The sequence below is a fragment of the Chiloscyllium plagiosum genome, unplaced genomic scaffold (genome assembly GCF_037043375.1).
Source record: "Chiloscyllium plagiosum isolate Xiang-an unplaced genomic scaffold, Cpla_swu_hap1 HiC_scaffold_2, whole genome shotgun sequence".
Taxonomy (NCBI): Eukaryota; Metazoa; Chordata; class Chondrichthyes; order Orectolobiformes; family Hemiscylliidae; genus Chiloscyllium; species Chiloscyllium plagiosum.
In genome coordinates, this window is record NW_028270140.1 from 47,969,720 (window position 1) to 47,991,847 (window position 22,128).

General features: G+C 45.3%; 1 protein-coding gene across 1 annotated transcript in view; it reads right to left on the minus strand.

Annotated features, from left to right (window-relative positions):
- Positions 1-12,649, minus strand: part of brd10 (bromodomain containing 10) — a 107,347-nt gene extending 94,698 nt beyond the window's left edge. The window contains exon 1 of the mRNA XM_043715189.2: positions 11,480-12,649. Within this exon, the coding sequence (XP_043571124.2) occupies positions 11,480-12,363 (884 nt within the window). The 5' untranslated portion in view covers positions 12,364-12,649. The remainder of the gene's footprint in view (positions 1-11,479) is intronic.
- Between the last annotated feature and the right edge of the window lie 9,479 nt (positions 12,650-22,128).

The following is a 22,128-nucleotide window of genomic DNA, read 5'->3' on the forward strand; positions in this document are numbered from 1 at the left end:
TACTGCTCTTGATTATGACAAAGATGCCTCAATGAAATAAATGTACACAAATCAGATCAGGACAGATTTGGCAGCATTAAGACATACTTTGTCCCAATTCTTGAGTGTCCTTCAAATATTAACTAGCTGGAGGTGAATCCAGGAAAGATAGGGAACAGGCAGTTGGTGAACTTGTATACGTCCTCCAGATTTCAGAAAATGGGACAACAAAAGTAAATATCACGAAGAGATGGAGACTCAGTGGCCAAATTTTTTTATATAAAAAGGAAGAAATATGGAGTTCTACTGCCGATGGATTATTAATCCAGGTTAACATTCTGCGAAATGGGCTCAAAGCCCCACATGGCAGATAGTGGTCTATGAACATAAAAAAACACTGCTAGAGTTAAAAGGTGGATATGAAAGTGTAGAGTCATAAATATCACCTGGTTGACCAATATCTTTCAGGGAAAGAAAACTGCCATCATTACTCAGTCTGGCCTCAACGTCACTTTAGACCGATAAAAAATATGGTTAACTTTTAAATATCCTAACAAACTAGTCTTACCAAACTGCTGAAAGTCTCAAAAGTAACAAAACCAGGTGGACCACCAAATTTAGACCTAGGCACTAGAAAGAACAGTGAACTCAGCAATATATTCCTGTTCAATACCGGAGGGCGAGCGCTAAAATCTGACAGTCTTACAGATGGAATCATACTTGCAGCATTTTCTAGAATGTATCATCATCAAAATCCCAGGGAACTTCCCACCCTTAACGGTAGCAACTAGCACAGTCAGGAGTGTGGGGCCCTGGGAGTCCTCAACATTGACTTCAGGCCCCATGAAGTCTAATGGCATGAGATCAAACATGAGCAAGGAAAATTCCTGATTACTGCTGAACAAAGGACAGAACCCCTCCCGGTCCTCAGCTTACACCCCACCAAACTCCAGATACACTCATTATCCTCTGTCATTTCTGCCACCGACAAACAGACCTCACCACCCGGGATATACTTCCCTCACAATCTCTGAGTTCCAAAGAAACCATTCCCTCAGTGACTCCCTTGTTAGGTCCATACCCCCCACCAACCCACCTGCCACTCCAGGCACCTTCCCGGCCACCACAAGAAGTGCTAAAGCTGTGCCCACAACTCCCCTCCCCCTCCCAACTCTGTCTAAGGCCCCAAAGGATCCTTCCACATCCGACAGAGATGTTCTTGTACCCCCACACACATCATCTATTGTGTCAGTTGCTCCCGATCTGGTCTCCTCCACAATGGGCAGTCAGGACGCCAACTTGTGGAACATTTCAGAGAACATCTCTGGGACACATGCACCAAACAAACCCACCACCCTGTGGTTGACCATGTTAACTCTCCCCCCACCACTCCACCAAGGATATGCAAGTCCTGGTCCTCCACCACTGCCAAACCCTAACCGCCCAACACCTGGAGGAATAACACCTTATCTTCCGCCTTGGGACCCTCCAACCACACGGGATCAATGTGGATTTCACCAGCTTCCTCATTTCCACCCCCCCACACCATGCTATCCCAGATCCAACCTTCCAACCCTCTTGAACTGCCCTATCTGTCCATCTTCCTTTCCACCTATCCACTCCAACGTCCTCTCCAACCTATCACCTTCACCCCACCTTCATCTATCTATTGCATTCCCAGCTATCTTCCCCCCAAGCCCCAACCCCTCCCATTTATTTCTCAGCCCCCTTGGGCCACGAGCCTCATTCCCGATGAAGGGCTTATGCTCAAAATGTTGATTCTCCTCCTCCCCGGATGCTGTCTGTCGGCTGTGCTTTTCCAGCAGCACACTCTTCAACCCTTATGGAGACTAAGTCCAATCTTCACACTACGTAAACCACTCCACCGGAGTGTGTGGCACTTTCACTTGCTAAATGGGATAAACTTTGAACTAATTTATCAACTCAAATAGACATCTATGAGGCATGTGGACCATCAGTAGAATTTTACTCCAATACAATGTACAACCAAATAACAGTGCACATTCCCCACTCTACCATGACCATTAAGCCAGAGGACCAAACCAGATTCAATTAAACAGTGTATGTGGGGATAGCAGGAACAGCACTAAACATACCTGAAAATGAGGTGCCAATCTGACAAATCTACACAACAGGGCTACCATATGCCACACAATATTGGCAGAAAATAATAGAGATTAGATTAGATTTTTTTAGATTACATTACAGTGTGGAAACAGGCCCTTCGGCCCAACAAGTCCACACCGATCCGCCGAAGCGAAACCCACCCATACTCCTACATTTACCCCTTACCTAACACTACGGGCAATTTAGCATGGCCAATTCACCTGACCCTGCACATCTTTTGGACTGTGGGAGGAAACCGGAGCACCCGGAGGAAACCCACGCAGACACGGGGAGAACGTGCAAACTCCACACAGTCAGTCGCCTGAGGTGGGAATTGAACCCGGGTCTCAGGCGCTGTGAGGCAGCAGTGCTAACCACTGTGCCACCGTGCCGCCCACATGCCACCGTGCCGCCCACGTGCCACCGTGCCGCCCACAGCCAGATTCAACAGCCAATGAATCAAAACTAAACTCTGGTGGGGAACCCCAGCATATTAGTGCAAACAAGGCTCTGGTATTTGCAACAAAATTCAGCCAAATGTACAAAGTGACCGTTCCATGTCAGCCTCCTCTGGGTGTTCCCAGCATTAGGGATGTCAGTCTTCAGCCAATTCAATTCACTTCACTTGATATCATGAAACTGCTGAAGACACAGTTAAGACTACAGGTGTGGACAATTTTCTGGTAATAGTACCAAAGACTTGTTCTCCAGAATGTGCCAACGAGCCAAGCTGTTCCAGTACAGTTACAACACCGCCATTTACCCAGCAAAATAGAACATTTTCAGTACAGAACATACTTGGCAATGTGTTGCTGGAAAAGCGCAGCAGGTCAGGCAGCATCCAGGGAACAGGAGAATCGACGTTTCGGGCATAAGCCCTTCTTCAGGAATGAGGAAAGTTTGTCCAGCAGGCTAAGATAAAAGGTAGGGAGGAGGGACTTGGGGGAAGGGGAGTCGGAAATGCGATAGGTGGAAAGAGGTCAAGGTGAGGGTGATAGGTCAGACTGGGGTGGGGGCGGAGAGGTCAGGAAGAAGATTGCAGGTTAGGGAGGCGGTGCTGAGTTCGATGGATTTGACTGAGACAAGGTGGGGGGAGGGGAAATGAGGAAACTGGTGAAATCCGAGTTCATCCCTTGTGGTTTGAGGGTTCCTAGGTGGAAGATGAGGCGCTCTTCCTCCAACCGTCGTGTTGTTGTGGTCTGGCAATGGAGGAGTCCAAAGACCTGCATATTCTTGGTGGAGTGGGAGGGGGAGTTGAAGTGTTGAGCCACAGGGTGGTTGGGTTGGTTGGTCCGGGTGTCCCAGAGGTGTTCTCTGAAACGCTCCGCAAGTAGGCGGCCTGTCTCCCCAATATAGAGGAGGCCACATCGGGTGCAGAGGATGCAATAGATGATGTGTGTGGAGGTGCAGGTGAATCTGTGGCGGATATGGAAGTTTCCTTTGCGGCCTTGGAGGGAGGTGAGGGGGGAGGTGTGGGCGCAAGTCTTGCACCTCCTGCGGATGCAGGGGAAGGTGCCGGGAGTGGAGGTTGGGTTGGTGGGGGGTGTGGATCTGACGAGGGAGTCACGGAGGGAGTGGTCTTTACGGAATGCTGATAGGGGAGGGGAGGGAAATATATCCCTGGTGGTGGGGTCCGTTTGGAGGTGGCGGAAATGACGCGGATGATGCGCTGTACATGGAGATTGGTGGGTGGTAGGTGAGGACCAGTGGGGTTCTGTCCTGGTGGCAGTTGGAGGGGCGGAGCTCAAGGGCGGAGGAGCGGGAAGTGGAAGAGATGCGGTGGAGGGCATCGTCGACCACGTCGGGGCGGAAATTGCGGTCCTTGAAGGAGGAGGCCATCTGGGTTGTACGTTTTAGGAACTGGTCCTCCTGGGAGCAGATGCGGCGGAGACGAAGGAATTGGGAGAATGGGATGGCGTTTTTACAGGCGACAGGGTGGGAGGAGGTGTAGCCCAGGTAGCTGTGGGAGTCGGTCAGTTTGTAGTAGATGGCAGTGTTGATTCGGTCGCCTGAGATAGAAATAGAAAGGAGAAAGTGAGGTCTGCAGATGCTGGAGATCAGAGACGGAAATGTGTTGCCGGAAAAGCGCAGGTCAGGCAGCATCTAGGGAACGTCGATTCTCCTGTTTCGGGCATTAGCCCTTCTTCAGGAATGAGGAAAGTTGGTCCAGCAGGCTAAGATAAAAGATAGGGAGGAGGGACTTGGGGAAGGGGCGTCGGCAATGTGATAGGTGGAAAGAGGTCAAGGTGAGGGTGATAGGTCAGACTGGGGTGGGGGCGGAGAGGTCGGAAAGAAGATTGCAGGTTAGGAAGGCGGTGCTGAATTTGATGGATTTGACTGAGACAGGCTAGGAACCCTCCAACCACAAGGGATGAACTCGGATTTCACCAGTTTCCTCATTTCCCCTCCCCCCAGCCTGTCTCAGTCAAATCCATCAAATTCAGCACCGCCTTCCTAACCTGCAATCTTCTTCCCGACCTCTCTGCCCCCACCCCAGTCTGACCTATCACCCTCACCTTGACCTCTTTCCACCTATCACATTTCCGACGCCCCTCCCCCAAGTCCCTCCTCCCTATCTTTTATCTTAGCCTGCTGGACCAACTTTCCTCATTCCTGAAGAAGGGCTAATGCCCGAAACGTCGATTCTCCTGTTCCCTAGATGCTGCCTGACCTGCTGCGCTTTTCCGGCAACACATTTCCGTCATAGAAATAGAAAGGTCGAGGAAGGGGAGGGAGGAATATGACACTGTCCAGGTGAATTTGAGGTCGGGGTGGAAGGTGTTGGTGAATTGGATGAACTGTTCAACCTCCTCGTGGGAGCACGAGGCGGCGCCGATACAGTCATCGATGTAGCGGAGGAAAAGATGGGGGGTGGGGCCAGTGTAGTTGCGGAAGATATGTTCTGTATCCAGAAAGTAGGACAAATCCAAATCAAGCCAATCACTGCCTTATCAGTCATCAGTAAAGTTATGAAAGACGTCAGAAATATCAAACAGCATTTCTTATAAATAATAAGCTCACTGATGTCACCAGGAGTACTCAACCAGTGACCCCATTACAGCATTGGTTCAAATAGAAAGATGTGAATTCCAGAGGCGAGACCATATTTGAGTGTGGCATCAGGAGACCTAGCAAAACTAAAGATTAAGAAAAGCAGAGGGCAACTCTCCACTTGGAATCATACCTCGCAGAAAGAAAACTAGCTGTTGGAGATCAGGTGTCAAGGCTGTAGAACATCTCTGCAAGTGTTCTTCAGGGTAGGTATTTGTATGGTTTTTAAGACCCTTATAGTTCCTCATGGTAACTAGAGTAGCCAACCTGTTTGGAGAAGTGATCACATCTCAAGAGCAGGTAGGATTTGACCTTATGGATCAAAAATAGGGACACTACCACTGCACCACAAAGTCCTTTAGTTCCTCAGGACAGGTATTTACTTTTTAAAAAAACTGTTCAGAGATGTCATTACACACAACTGAAGCAGATAGCACCTGAACCTGGCTCAGAAGGAGACACTAACACAAGAGCTATGTAGTTCCTCAGGGCAAATACTGCACACCTGTGGAGCAGGCAAGACTTCCATCCATCAATAGGTTAAATGTATTACCATTTAATCTGGTGTGAAGAAGTGTCCAAGACACAATGGAAGAGGGAACAAGTGATGAAATTAGTTGAAGAGTTAATTAGCTTTGAATTGGTTATATAAATGAGGAGAAAGTGAGGACTGCAGATGCTGGAGATCAGAATCGAGAGTGTCGTGCTGGAGAAGCACAGCAGGTCAGGCAGCATCCAAGGAGCAGAAGAACTGATGTTTTGAGTATAAGCCCTTCATCAGGAATATCAGATCATTTCTGATGAAGGGCTTATGCCCGAAACATCGAATTCCCTGCTCCTCGGATGCTGCCGGACCCCATGTGTTTCTCCAGCACCACACAGTCAATGTATAGATGAGAAGCAGTGCACAGTGGGACAAGAATTTTATGGAGTGGAACTTAACTGAAATAAAGCTCTCACATACAAGGAAGGACATAAAAAGTGGGGAGGCAGTAGGTTAGTGATGATGTCACAACATTAGTATTCAAAATGTTCTTGGACACAAACAGACATTGCTGGAGAAACTAGGAGAAAATGAGGACTACAGATGCTGGAAAAGCACGGCAGGGCAGGCAGCATCCACAGGAGTATCGATGTTCGGGCATAAGCCCTTCATCGGAAATGAGCTGATGTTCCTAACCTCTAACCTCCTTGTAAATCTTTTCTGAACCGTTTCAAGTTTTCCTATAGTAAACATCCTTCCTATAGTAGGGAGACCAGAATTGCACAAAGTATTCCAAAGGTGGCCTAACAATGTCCTATACAGCCACAACATGACTTCCCAACCCCCATACTCAATGCACTGATCAATAAAGGAAAGCATACCAAACACCTTCCTCACTATCCTATCGACCTGCAACTTTACTTTTAAGGAACTATGAACCTGCACTCCAAGGTCTGTTTGTTCAGCAACACTCCCAAGACCTTACCATTAAGTGTGCAAGTCCTGCCCTGATTTGCCTTTCCAAAATACAGCATCTAAATTTAGCTTCATCTGCCACTCCTCAGCCTATTGGCCCATCTGATCATCATCCTGTTGCATTGAGGTAACATTTTTCGCTGTTTATTACACCTCCAATTTTGGTGTCATCTGCAAATTTACTATGTTCACATCCAAACCATTTATATAAATGACAAAAAGTAGTCGATCCAGCACCGATCCTTGTGGCACATCACTGATCACAGGCCATGAGTCTTAAATGCAACCCTCCACCAGCACCCCTCTGTCTTCTACCTTCATGCCAGTTTTATATCCAAATGGCTGGCTCTCCTAGTATTCCATGTGATCTAACCTTGCTAACCAATCTATCATGAGGAACCTTGTTTAATGCTTTACTAGTCCATATAAGATCACATCCACTTCACTGCCCTCAAGCTTCTTTGTTACTACGAGTCAGAGTCCTACAGCACACAGACAGGCTTTTTGGCCCAAATTGGTTCATGCCAACCAAAATGTCCATCTACGCGAATCCATTTTCTTCCAAAAACTCAAGTCAGTGAAATGCAATTTCCCACAGACAAAGCCATGTTGACTATCCTTAATCAGTCCGTGCCTTTCCAAATACATGTAAATCCTGTTCCACAGGATTCCCACCAACAACTTGCCCACCACCAATGTTCTTTGTTTTGTTTTATTAAAATGTTCTGTAGACACTGGTTCCAATCCCACAATAGCAGATAGTGAAATTTGAATTCAATAAAAATTCTGTAACAAAGTTAACTGAAGGATAACCATGTAACCATTGTCAATTGTTGTAAAAGCTTGTCAAGTTCGCTGATGTCCTTTGGGAAGGAAATCTGCCATCTTGACCTCGTCTAGTTTAGATGCGACTCCAAAACCACAGCAGCACGGTTGACTCCTCACCGCCTCTGAGCAATAAATGTAGGCCTAGCTAGTGATAGCAATGAACAAATTTTTAAAAACTTGCGATCTCCTTACATATGGTTACCTTTTGGAATGTAACAAGTATTGGGGACATTTGCTGACCATTGAGAACTTAGTGTATAGTTTTCAACATCATTTGCAACCCATCATATATTGAAGTTCATGTTCAAATGCAGCAAAACCTGAATAATACTTGGCTTAGTCTGACTGGTAGCAAACAACTTGCATGCCAAATAAGCACAAGGCAATGACCAACTCCAACAGAACAGAATCTAACCATTATCCTGTGACTCTCAATGTCCATTACTATCACTGATTTCCCCACTATCATCATCCTGGGAGCCCTCATTAATCAGAAATTGAAATGGATTTGCCATATAATTACTGGGACTCTAAGAGTAGGTCAGAGGCTAGGAATCTTGCAGAAAAAAAACTCTCATTGTGACTCTTCAAAGTCTGCCCACCATTTACAAAGCAGGAGTGCTGCAATTCTCCACGATTAACAACAGCTCCAAAACCCCTCAAGACGTTGATGACATTCAGAACAAAACAGTCCACTTGATAGTGATTGCCACCATATCCAAAACCTACCTCACCACCAACTCACAGTAGCAACTATCTACAAGTTGCACTTCGGAAATTCACCGACATTCTTTAGATAGCACCATCACAACTTACAACCACTACTATCTATGACAAGAGCAGTAAATACATGGGAACAAAAACACCTCCAATTCCCCTCCAAGCTACAGAGCATTCTGATTTGGAAATCTATCGTTGCCGTTCCATCCAAGTTCCTGGGTCAAAGCCTGAGAAGTCCCTCCGCAACAACATTGTGGGTGTACCTTCACAAAATGGACAGCAGTGGTTCAAGAAGGCAGCTCACTACCACCTATGAAGGACAACCAGTTATGAGCAATAAAGGTGGCCCAAGCAGGGAAGCTGACATATCATAAATGACTAAACAACTTGATATTCTTCAATGCGAGATAGTTTTTCTTACCCAGGTAGCCCAGTCAAACTCAACAGAGTGTCAATGTGGGTTAAGTACTTTACATAAGCTCAATAGGGATAGACAAACTACTCCAAAATTTATTGGCTAGTGTACAAACATTTATTTTACGTTAGGGCTTTCCAGCTAAAGAAGACATAGCAAATTTAGGATCAAGAGAAATAGTTAAGTACACCGAGGTCTTATTCACATCAAATCCTAAATAAAAATAAAATTGGTAAAAGCTAAACAAAGGAAAGTAAGTCAAAAAATTAAACTGAACAAAACCAACTAGAATCAATGACTGAAATCTCAACATTTATAAGAAATGGACTATCAAAAGTAAATCTATCAAATGAAACCAGCTATCTCAACAGATGCCAGGAGAGAATGACCTGAAGAATAACTCATGTTAATTATACAATAGGAACTGGACAAGATGACACAAACAATCAAGAGACCTCAAATATTCCACAGAACACCAACTTCTGCAAATTACAGTATAAATCTAAATACATCCTAACGTGGAGCGATATAGTTGCTTTCCCTTCACTGGTGCTTAATCAAATGCTTGCATTTGCTTCCTAACAGCACAGCAAAAGTTCAAGAAAATGACTCACTACCACCTTCAAAGAGCAATTCAAGATTGGTAAATATTGGCTTTGCCAGTATGCTGCTATTCTATGAAAAAACACAGAAAATGCTTCTTGTGGCTGCAAACTATTACTACATGTTCGGCAAATGTACAGCATAGAGGCTCCATGGTTAGCTTGGTTCCACCCTCGGATAGCTATCTGTGTGGCGTTTGCATATTCTCCCTGTGTCTGTGTAGATTTCCTTCTGGTGCTCCAGTTTCCTCCCATAATCCAAAGATCTGCAGGTCATCTGGACTGGCTCTGCTAACATGCTCATAGTGTTCAGAGATGTTCAAGTTAGGTGGATTAGCCATGGAAAATGCAAGGCTAGAGGGAGAAGGGAATGGTGGTGGTGCTGATGCTGTTCAGAGGGTTGGTGTGGATTCGATGAGGTAAATGACTAAGGATTCTATAATAATAACTGCCTAAAGTTCATTAAAATAAGCAGGTGACATAGTGTTCTTTGGACCAAAACTTTTTGTAGACACTGTTTAACCTTAAACGGTTTCAGATTCCACAAATTGATACTGAGGGTTGCACTTGTGAACCCAATTGCAGCATAGCAGTTGCGCAGAACATGCAAGTTAAATTGTCATTAAAATGCTAGGCAATATGTATTTGGGGACAATGCAATACATAAACTAAATATGTAAGCCTCACTTAATTTCAGTATTAAACTAAAGCAAAAATTGCATTATCAGACATGCATCTTTATTTGTAGAAAGTTATATTTACGTAATGTTTAGAGAAAGCCTATGCCATGAAATAGTGACATGCATTTTGAAATTAACACAAATTAAAGCACATGCAAATTTGACACAGGGATAGGTATTCACACTGAAACAGAGGGCTATGAATTAATTCTCATTCCAGAACATTACTATAAAAGCAAATATTTTTGTGCGGAGAAACGGAAGACAGCATTCACACTATAAACAGAATCTCCATTTGCTTGTTCGGGTGAATCTGAAACACGGCATGGCATTTAAAAAGAACAGGGAGTTCTAGTGGTGCCCTGGCCAACATTCTTCAAACAACCTCACCACATCATGTTAAGTGAATATACGACTGAGTGCAAACTGGTTGTTGTACCTCTACACCAAATTCACAGCCATGAGGCACAAGAATGTCCATTTATATGCCCACCACAAAAACAGTACTGTTCAAGGAGCAGCTCTGCTTTTAAGATTTTAGAAACTACCTTGTTTACCTCTCGGATTTTAGAAAAGCAGAAGTACCAAATCAGTTTGCAATGTGCAACTATTTATAAGTTGTAATTGCAATAAGTGTTCCTTGCAAGGACCAAAGTTTCCAACGGAAACATTAATTTTCTTTTCTGCTTTAACCAGAATCCTGCTTCAGCCAGAAATTATGGCTAACATTTTGTTTACTCCCCTTCTGAAGATAAAGCAATATAGTTGTCATTACTTCAGGATAAAAACAGTAAACAGAAAATCACTTGATTTTCAGTGTACACATCAGGCAATTACATGTTTCTTTCTCAATACATCTGCAATAATTGTCCCCCACCCCCACAAGTGATCCAGAGTAAAGTGATACATTTGGGCAAGTGAACAGTTTAATGCCATCAGGTAACAAAACAGCTGCCTTCCTGTACCTGTTTGCTACAAAAGCTCCCGCAGAATAAAAATGCAGGAAAAGAATAATCCATGACAAGAGCCAGCTTTAACAGAAGCCTCTCAGCTGTTGGTATTCACATCCTTCAACCCTGACCAGAAGATGTAAAACAACCCTTCCCACTGACCTCCCAGTCAACTTGTACAAGAATTTTAGGATGGGTAACAATAATGAGGGTGAGTGGCATGGAAATCATAAAACATGGATGAATTCAGAAGAATGCCAGTGTTAGAACTCAGCAGATCTGGCAACATCTGTGGAAAGTGAAGCAGAGTTAATGAATCCAATAGGACTCTAGTGAAAGACTATAAGGACTCCGTACATGAACACTATTTCTCCTTCCATCAATGCTGACTGATCAAAGTTTCGCGAGCAGCTTAGTTCAATTTTAAGACCCTAACATCAGTGCCACAATGCTTTATGAAAAATGTTATAGATTTGTGTTTTGTCCTGTAGACGTCTGAAATGTGACTTAGCAATCTTCATACCCATCTATACCTTATCACTCAGCCCATCAGGGATACCTTAAGATGGGTAGGGATGTTGGGTAGCCTGTCTTTCCCTCTCTCGGGTACCCTAAAGTGGACAAGAGATGTTCAGGAAGCCAGAACCTTTCTCGCTTTCCCTTCTCACCTTGACAACAGCGTCAACTTCTGCTCCAGCATCATCTCCAGCTTCTGAGCCTGTCTAGAGAGCCAGTGGTCCACACCGTGCAGCCTGTAGCAGCTCTCCAGCATCAGCCTGAAGTCTGCCACGAACTCGGTGATGCCGCCGTACTGATTGCGCTGGAATTTCTCTTCCATGGTGTGCAGCCAGATAGGAGAAGGCTGAAGAGGGTCGGTCGGCTCTCCTCCACCGGCCTGGACGAAGGGCGCCGTCAGGTTGCGGTGCTTGTCGAGCAGGAAGTCGTTGAGGATACGGCGGCCCTGCTGCACCTCGTAGGTCGGGTCGTCGGGTTCGTCGTCGTCCTCCTCTTCTTCTTCCTGCTGCTCGCTCTCGCCTCCGTCTCGATCCCGGTGCTGACGGTTCCCGAGCTCGGGGGCAACAGGTTCGGCGCCGGCCCCGGCCCCACTGCCGTCTTGCGGCCTGCCCGCTACCCCGTTCGCCTTGGGCAAGAGCCTCCCGCTGGCCGACCGCGTCCTGGGCCCTGTCCCCTCGACCCTTCGGGATAGAGGCCGTCCGCCGGCCTCGGCCCTCCCCAGCGAGCCTCGGTCCTCGTCTAGGGGAGACCCGGAGACTGGCGGCGAAGGAGGAGGTCGGTCATCGTTCTCGTCAAATGCCGGGCCTTCATCCCGCGGGGGTGATGGTGCCACCACTGCCGCTCCGGCTCCGGCTCCATCTCCATCTCCTCCGGCGCCGCTCTGCTCCTCGCCTGTAGGCCTCGGCCTCTTGCTTCGTCTTCGACCCGACGCCTCATCCTCGGCCCGATCGAGCGCTTCATTGTCCCGTCGCCCGAGAGCAGCTTCGGTTGGGCTTCCATCACCTTCAGCCGCTGCCGCCGCCGCCGCCGCTTCCATCCCGTTGCCCAAGCCCACCCCCCTCCACCTCCGGGCCTTGGAGAGAAGCCGGGGAGGTGGTGGGGATGGAGGGGCGGTTTGATGGACTCAAGCCCCCGGAGCTGGGGTCTCGCTGCCTGTTGGCCTCCCTGTCTGTTTTCCTGGCTGACTGTGTCCACAGGAAGGGGGACGGGGGTGAAAGGGGATAAGGGTCTCCCCTGACTCGGCCTGTCGCCGACCCCCCCCTTGTACTCAAGATCCGTTCGTTGTCCGCTTCTCTGCACACTGCGGAGCTCCGGCCTGGCCTCCACTCGGGCTCACAGTCCCGTTCACTCCCATTGGCCGGCGCCTCTGTGATTGGCGGCGGTACTCCGGATGGGAGCCGCACTCCATTGGTTGATGGACATTTGATTGACAGGGGACCGCCGGCGCGTGTGGGCTAAGAGGTCGTTCAGGTTTGCTACCTGTGCTCAGGTGTCACATCCACATGTGCAGCACTGTATTATTTCTGACACCACTGGTTGACTTGCGAAAGAGGAGGTTGCTTACCAGATCGGTAGGATTCAATGACGGTCCTGTTTGCTGCAATAATCCATGTTCCTCTGATCGAACAGACGTTTTACAACTTCTCTTATTACAATTTCCCCGTCTGTATCCTCCAAATCATTCAATTTTTATGCATTCTCGGCATGTGTGTTGATCTCCAGCTCTCCCCCACGCCCCCAAACTTTTTTTTTGGCAGTTAATGATCGGGACGTTTTACGGGGCGGGCTGTTTTCTACGGCAGCTCAGGCTGCTTGATGAGCTGGGCTCGGAGAAAATAGTTTATGCATCACCGTTTCTTGACTTTTGGAGAGCGTCCGGTGCATCATCAGTTTCTGAGAGCAAGCTTTTAACTTCAGCTCTGGCTCCTTTTCATATGCTGCACGAGCATTCTTTTCCAAACTTACCTTGGTTACACCTTGTAATGCAAAAAAATTACAAAGCTGTAAAAGCTCAGCATGTCAGATAGCACCTGAGGTGAGAATATTTATTGAGCTGCGAGTTTTTCTTTCTCCATCTCAGATATCCAGCAACTGCAATTTTCCGTATTTGTAAGAATTCCACCTTTGAATATCGTCATTTTTCTCTCTACCCCGGGTTATTTTTCCATGACTATTTTTATTCGCCTCTACACTTAGAGTCATAGAGTTATACATGTACAGCACGGAAACAGACCCTTCGGTCCAATGCCGACCAGATATCCCAACCCAATCTCGTCCCACCTGCCAGCACCCGGCCGGTATCCCTCCAAACCCTTCCTATTCATTTAGCAAAGGGACAAAATGTGAAAATATTTTTTCATCAACCAATATAATATAAAATTTAAAGAGAAAATGCTGCAGAAATTCCCCTCATTTGGCAGTATAGGGTGGCGAGAGAAACAGAAACAGGTGTTCTGAAGAAGTCATATTGAACTCAAAATATTAACTATTTCTCTCTCTCTCCACAGATGCTGCGGGGCTCACTTGATTTCTCGAGCATTTTCAGATTTCTAGCATTGGCAGAATTTTCAGTTTGATTGTTGAATATATTTGCACAGACCCCAGAGCCACCAAATTTTTTGTGTTTCTGAGAGATACTTCTTGTTAGAAAGTTTAAAACTGGAAATGTGAGGCTGTTCTGGTGGGGTGTATTGACACAATCATTCATATTTTGCTTTTATGAGCATGAGTCAATATTTTTCACCTTTGTTGGTAAATCACTTAAAAATTGTCATTATTTAATTCAAAAACCTCTGTGCACTCTGAGAAATGTCAGCTTGGATGTCAGATCACGTTTTCCTGTCCAGACATTGATGCAACTTTCTATTGATAACTGCTCTCAGCGCACATGTTGTTTCTATACTTGGCCCATTGCCACCTCAGTTTTTTATTTTGTCATCAACTTTTGTTATTTAATCTTTCTTCCCTTCTATCCCCTTTTTTTTTCACCTTTCTCTAAGTTTCCCTGTCTCTGTACTTGCTTAAAACCTGATATATCCTTATCATTTTCCAGTTTTGATGAAAGGTTGTGACCTGAAATGTTAACACTGTTTTTCTCTCTCCACAGGTGCTCCCAGAACTACTGAGTAATTCTAGCATTTTCTGCTTTCATTTCAGATTTCCAGTTTCCACTGTATTTTCTTTTTCCTTTTTAATACTGCATTACAATGCTTACCACATTGCGGAAGAGCATGGTGTCATATTAATTTCATTTTTATGGACAGCAAAATAACAATATTGGTAGGCCAAGAAGCGTAAGCCTGCATTTGTGTTTCGCTTGGAATCCAGCACAGAAACAGCTGGCTGAGTTCTAGGAGCAAGCTGACTATTCACCAACATTGCCAAGAATGGTACATGGCCTGGGAAACTGATTGTTGAATTAAAGGAAATAAAATGCATTGTATATAAACAACAATTAAGAACAGTATTTGCAGCATTGGGTAGACAATGCTAACTTGACTTATCTCTGCTTCACTAGCTGCATTTTATTTTTTAGCTGACTGAATTGGTGACGAGTGGAATTGAATAAGCTGTGTGTGTTCTGATCTGAGATTATTGAAAAAAATCATGTAGAAGTACATAAGCTTAAAAATGGTGTGTCTGCAGTAACTCTCCCCACCATGGGCAAAAAGACGAGGAAATACAGTGGGTGGTATTTAATGGAGGTGACTGGGGTCTCACCTACTGGCTCAAGACCAAGTGAGGGCACTACCTTATGGAAAACCTGTCAGATTGTGCCACTCAGGGATTTATCTGGATGAAGGGAAGTTTTCCCTGGGATCAAGGGTTTCAGGACCTGATGCTCCTCCCACCAGAGGCCAGCTGTTCTATTGAACAGCAGCGCCACCAGGGGAGGCAGTGGTTCCTGCTGGCCAAGGCCAAGCATTGTCGTTGGATCCCAGATTGCGGGTGAATAATGATGATGTGGAGGATGATAGTGGGTGATAGGCGGTTGTGGACTAGGTGATTGACAGCAAGGTCAGGAGTTGGTGCTCAGTGCACTTCTTTCCTTTTCCTATTTCCTGGACACTCCATCAGGGACTGAGTCCCTTTGAACAAGGGATTTCCTATACATCACATCACTCCACCCGACAATGGGAGTTTGTGAATCCAGAGAGCAATTGAAACAGGATTATTGGATATTTTAACACAGTTAGACAGATTCTTCATTAACAAATACATGACGGCATTGAACGTTGGCAGAAAGTAAGGTTGAGTCCAGAACCATAGCAGTCGTGATCAATGAAAAATAGGGAGAGGTCTTGAGGGCTTATTTGTTGTACTTTGTTCCTGCTGGCACTGTTTCTTATTACCCAAAGCACTACCGTACTCTTAAGTCTTCATATATATTTTAGTAGCTTAGCAATTTACCTTTTCTTGAATTCCCTCACCACCCACACCCTGTATCCCAATCATTTTGAAGTTCTTACTTATTTCAATTGATGAAGGCATGGTCACGGTCCAGTCTGGGTCAACCTCCCCAGAGGTACACCTTATCCTCCCCAATGGCTTACCCTCTGAGCCATACACTTCATTTTCCCTTTATTCATTTATGAGTAGTTCAGTCCTGTTCATGCATTTATCTTATGTTCATTGCAGTGCTGCTTATGCATTTTGTTCTTAGCTCCTCAAAGTCTTTCATCAGAACCTCATTCCTAATTCTGCTTAGGTCATTGGCTCTTCCTTTGATCATGGGTCAGCTCAGTGGCTCAATGGTTAGCACTGCTGCCTCACAGTTCCTGGGATCCAGGTTTGATTCCAGCTTCCATACTGTCTGTGTAGAGTTTGCATGTTCTCCCCCTGTCTGAATGCTTTGTTTTCCTCCCACACTCCAAGGTTTTGCAGATTAGTGGATTGGCCATGCTGAAATTGTCTGTAGTGTGAATGGATGTATAGGCTAGATGGATTAGCAATGGTAACTGTGGGGCTACGGGATACGGTGAAGGTCTGAGTCCGGATGGGATGTCCTTCACAGGGTCAGTGTGGATTTGATTGGCTGAATAGCCTTCTTCTGAACTTCAGGGGTTCAATGATTCCATGAGCTGAATCCTCCCCCTCCTAATCCATGAGAAGATATCTTAAACCCTGCATCAGGACTGCAACATCACCTTAAGAAGTCCTAGTTACACTACAAAGACCTTACTGCCCATTACCATTCTAAGTCACTCCCACCAATTGTATAACCTCCTGTATCACTGTGTCATAGTCAAAGTATTCATTTAGTCTGCAGTCTTTAGTGACTTCTGAACAGGCAGCAATAAGCACATAGTTCATAGATTAGGGCAAAGCCCAACTCTGCTTTAGCACTGCAGTTTGGTGTCCCCATTACCTCCCACTTGCTCCAAACGAAAGGAGTAGCCATGGGCACCCGCATGGGCCCCAGCTATGCCTGCCTCTTCGTAGGATATGTGGAACAATCCATCTTCCGCAACTACACTGGCCCCACCCCCCACCTTTTCCTCCGCTACATCGATGACTGTATCGGCGCCGCCTCGTGCTCCCATGAGGAGGTTGAACAGTTCATCCACTTCACCAACACCTTCCACCCCGACCTCAAATTCACCTGGACAGTCTCAGATTCCTCCCTCCCCTTCCTCGACCTTTCTATTTCTATCTCAGGCGACCGAATCAACACGGACATCTACTACAAACCGACCGACTCCCACAGCTACCTGGACTACACCTCCTCCCATCCTGCTCCCTGTAAAAACGCCATCCCATTCTCCCAATTCCTTCGACTCCGCCGCATCTGCTCCCAGGAGGACCAGTTCCAAAAACGCACAACCCAGATGGCCTCCTTCTTCAAGGACCGCAATTTCCCCCCCGACGTGGTCGACGATGCCCTCCACCGCATCTCTTCCACTTCCCGCTCCTCTGCCTTGAGCCCAGCCCCTCCAACCGCCACCAGGACAGAACCCCACTGGTCCTCACCTACCACCCCACCAATCTCCATTTACAGCGCATCATCCGCCGTCATTTCCGCCATCTCCAAACGGACCACATCACCAAGGATATATTTCCCTCCCCTCCCCTATCAGCATTCCGTAAAGACCACTCCCTCTGTGACTTCCACGTCAGATCCACACCCCCCACCAATCCAACCTCCACTCCCGGCACCTTCCCCTGCAACCGCAGGAGGTGCAAGACTTGCGCCCACACCTCCCCCCTCACCTCCCTCCAAGGCCCCAAAGGAAACTTCCATATCCGCCACAGATTCACCTGCACCTCCACACACATCATCTATTGCATCCTCTGCACCCGATGTGGCCTCCTCTATATTGGGGAGACAGGCCGCCTACTTGTGGAGCGTTTCAGAGAACACCTCTGGGACACCCGGACCAACCAACCCAACCACCCTGTGGCTCAACATTTCAATTCCCCCTCCCACTCCACCAAGGATATGCAGGTCTTTGGACTCCTCCATCGCCAGACCACAACAACACGACGGTTGGAGGAAGAGCGCCTCATCTTCCGCCTAGGAACCCTCCAACCACAAGGGATGAACTCGGATTTCACCAGTTTCCTCATTTCCCCTCCCCCCACCTTGTCTCAGTCAAATCCATCGAATTCAGCACCGCCTTCCTAACCTGCAATCTTCTTCCCGACCTCTCCGCCCCCACCCCAGTCTGACCTATCACCCTCACCTTGACCTCTTTCCACCTATCACATTTCCGACGCCCCTCCCCCAAGTCCCTCCTCCCTACCTTTTATCTTAGCTTGCTGGACAAACTTTCCTCATTCCTGAAGAAGGGCTTATGCCCGAAACGTCGATTCTCCTGTTCCCTGGATGCTGCCTGACCTGCTGCGCTTTTCCAGCAACACATTTTCAGTCCCCATTACCTGCCTGATTTCTGGTCACATCTCCTGGAGTTGAATACTAACCAGGCCTTCACCACTAATTAACTGAAGAGGTATGACATCCTTCTGGATAAAGTGAGCAAGTAACTCTCTCCCTAGCTGATGGTCTGCAATGGGTGTACCTCAGACTCCAGCCCAACAACCGGGCTAAATTTCCTCAGGATTCAAAAGCTTACTACAGATGTGCTCCACAAATAGTGCAATTCCATTACATGACCTGCACTGCCATCCTATATTACCTTCTTCTGTTTAGTTGATTAACATAAAAATCAGGGCTCATTTGCTGTTATTCAGCCATGTACTTTATATTTGTTTCTGTACTCCTTTATTGATTAAATTATGTAACTCTTTTTTTTTAACAATGGTATATTTATCAGATTATAATTTAATGAAAGTTTGGAATATTTTAATGTTGACTTTAATTAAATTTCTATTCCTCCCCTCCCCCAGTTCTGGTTAATATATCAAACAATAAAACTAGTTATGTGATAACTTATACATAGAGTTTTGATAGGTATTATTATCATGTTTAAACTTATCATTCATCCATAGTTGTCAGTTCTGCCTTTGTTTTGATGCAGCTTTAATGAAATTAGACAATTTTTTCGGGAAGTCAAGACATTAAGAGCATTTTTAGAAACTTGGATAATTCTCTACTACTTTTCAAATTTAAGTTGGGAGCACTCTTTGTGTTGCTGCAGTAAAAGTCAGTCCCATCACAATTGAGTTTTTTGCCTTCTTGAACACTATAAATCTGTTCCATCACTACAATGCTAAAGATTTTCCTTTGCTATCTGCTCTTCAAGCCTGCCTTCCAATTACTGCTTTGCAAGTCTGTCATATTTAATCAGGTAGAAATTGGAATTTGTTATCTCCAAAGATCAAAATCGAGGACATAAGAACATTAGTAATAGGAATAGCAGAGACCTCAAACCTATTTTGCCATTCAGCAAGATTATAGTTAATCATGGCCTCAACTCCAATCTCTTACCTGTTTTCCAAAGCTCTTGACTCTCCTGTAGTTCAAATTTGACAATCTCAGCCTTAAATGTATTAAAAGACCAAACCCTCTGAACTCTCTAGGGTGAAGAATTCTAAAGTTTAACAAGTCTCTGATAAAACAAATGTCTAATAATAACTTTCTTAAATGGGGGTACCCTTTATTCTCAATTATGTCCCCTACTTTAGAGTGCCCCACCATGATTAATTCCACTCTCTCAGCATTTATACTGCCTCCTCAAAATCTTGTCCCGATAAGATTACCATTTATTCTTCTAAGCATTTTCTGATGAAGGGCTTATGCCCAAAGTGTCGGACTCTCCTGCTCTCATGTGCTGCCTGATCTGCTGTGCTTTTCCAGTGCCACATATTTTGACTCATTCTTCTAAGCTTCAATGCGTATGGACCCAACCCTTCCTCAACCTTTATTCATTAATCAATGTACTGAACCTCCTCAGAATCCCTTCCACTGCATATATATCCTCCTTAAAAAAGGAGACTAAAATTGTACATGATGCCATTGCACTGGCACTTTTTTTTTCCTTCATGTGCAACAGCAACAAGTGTTCACTGTACTAACTCTTTCTCATTTTACTTATTTTAGTTCATGGAATGTGGGTTTGCTGCCTTCACTTAATTGCCCTCTAAGATGGTGGTGAGCCAAATCCTTAAACTGCTGCAGTCTTTGTGTTATAGGTGCACCCACAGTGTTGTGAGGGAGGAACTTCCAGGATGTAGTCTTCATCACTCATGATCAGTGTTAGATGTGCTCCCTTCCCTTTTCCCTTTTTAATTGCAGCTGGATTTTACCCAAACTTGTTCCACTTTCCCTTGAATACTGCCCTCAGGTAGATATTCAGCTTCTGCCATACATTTCTGCCATACCCTTCTGCGGCTCTTCCAGAATCTGGTAACCAGATTCCTGGGTCTGTCCGGTTAACTTTTGTCACCTAGCCAGTCCTTACTTGTCTTTTTCTTGACTAATGGCCTATTCGTTTGTGTTCTGCCTTGACCCTTTCTGATTGAGAAGGCTCATAGTTTGCAATCATTTATTGCAAAAGAAATTGAACATAAGATTAAGGGTTTTATGTATCAATTATACAGGGGGTTCGTGAAACCACACCTTGAATACTGTGTGCAGGTCTGGTCTTCTAATTGAAGAAATAAGTCAATGTGTTAGATGTGGTTCAGAGGTGTTTTCCTAGACTAATAGCTGGAATGAGTGGAATGTCTTATGAGAATGGACAGGCTGGAATAATTACTACTGGAGTTTAGAAGCGTGAGGGATGATTTGATGGAAGTGTGTAATTTCCTGAATAGTCTTGATAAGGTGGATGTGGAAAGGATGCTTCCTCTTGTGGGTCAGTCGAGAACGAGGCGGCATTGTTTTAAAATTAGGAATTGTTCTTTTAGGACAAAGATGAAAATAAATTTTCTGTCAGAGCATTCGACAACTTTGAAATTCTGCATCAGAAGGTTGTCGCAGCAGGGTCACTGAATATTTTTATGGAAAGGGTAGCTAGCTGTTTGTGGGCAAGAGGTTTCAGAAGTAGATGGGAACGTGGAATTTGAAACAGATTAGCCATGACTTTCTTGAATTTCAGATCAGCTCGAGAGGCCGACTGGCCTACTTCTGCTCCACATTTGTTCACGTGATACTTCTAGTCTGCGTTCAGCCCTGTTTAGTTCAGTTGGATCTTTCTGGGCCACCTTATACCTCATGCACTTTACTGTGCCTGTAGAATTAGTGAACCTCTTAGTTCCTGTCCTTTTTGCTGCTGGTTCTCTCCCCAACATTACCAGCTTCTCTGAACTGCCCTTTTATGTTTGGGGGAAAAGTCATGCTTTCAACCAAGTTATACCTCAATAAAATATGTTTCCTGGCTTTGGCAAGATTGGGACTACACCCACTGTTGCAGCATACATGATAAGTTCACTTTGCAAGTAAACTTTTAACCAGTGGGATCTCTATACTTTTCTGCATGAATTATTTTATCAGTGTACTGGAATTGAACTTACTTTCATGTGACAATACTTTTATTCTCCCTATTAGCAATGCAGGCAAGTCTCAGAGAATGCTGAATTCGCGCTCTGATTGCTTAAAATAGCCAATGGTCACCATTCCTCTCAACATAATTCTCCTAATAGCTATCCTGCTCAACAGTCATGCCTGAGCAGACACTGACCACTTTTAATGCTACAATTACTAGTTTAGTAGCCAATAATTTTCCTTTACAAGCTCTTTAAGCCCTGTCTTCCCATAGTCAAAGCCAATAATTTTCCTTTACAAGCGCTTTAAGCCCTGCCTTCCCATAGTGGAAGATCTTGGGGCAGACTTCCACCTGTCCTTTCTCCAGATCCATTTTAATGGTTGAGGATGGTACTACTTTCTTTCTGGTTTCCCTTTTTATTCCAGCTTGTGTCAGGAGTATTTATTTCCCTCTTCTCTCTCTCTGATAACTGATAGTTTTCAGACTCCTTGGATTTATGAGTTTGTGTGTTCACTCATAGTTAACTTATCATAGTAAACTACTACCCACTGTTTGGCTACATATCTCTGGATTGGAATGGGTACTGAGGCTGCGTACTCATTGATGAGAATTGCCTGACAAAGGTTTTTGTAAGTTGTCTCAATATTAAGTGCCCATATCCATTTGGCAAAAGAGCATGGTTGAATCCATTGAAATTCAAGGTATGTCTGGTCAGATCGTTTCTTAATAGTATAGGATTTTTGCCTGCTCTGCAAACACAATCTCCTTGTTGTACTGGCAACTTTAATTTCTCTGCTAGACACGTGAAAGGGATGAAAAAGGTGTCTACTTCTTCCTTACCAAATTTGGGAATTAAATGGGCAAATTTGAATACATCAGCACTGAAGAGTAAGTATACTTCCCTTCCAGAGCTG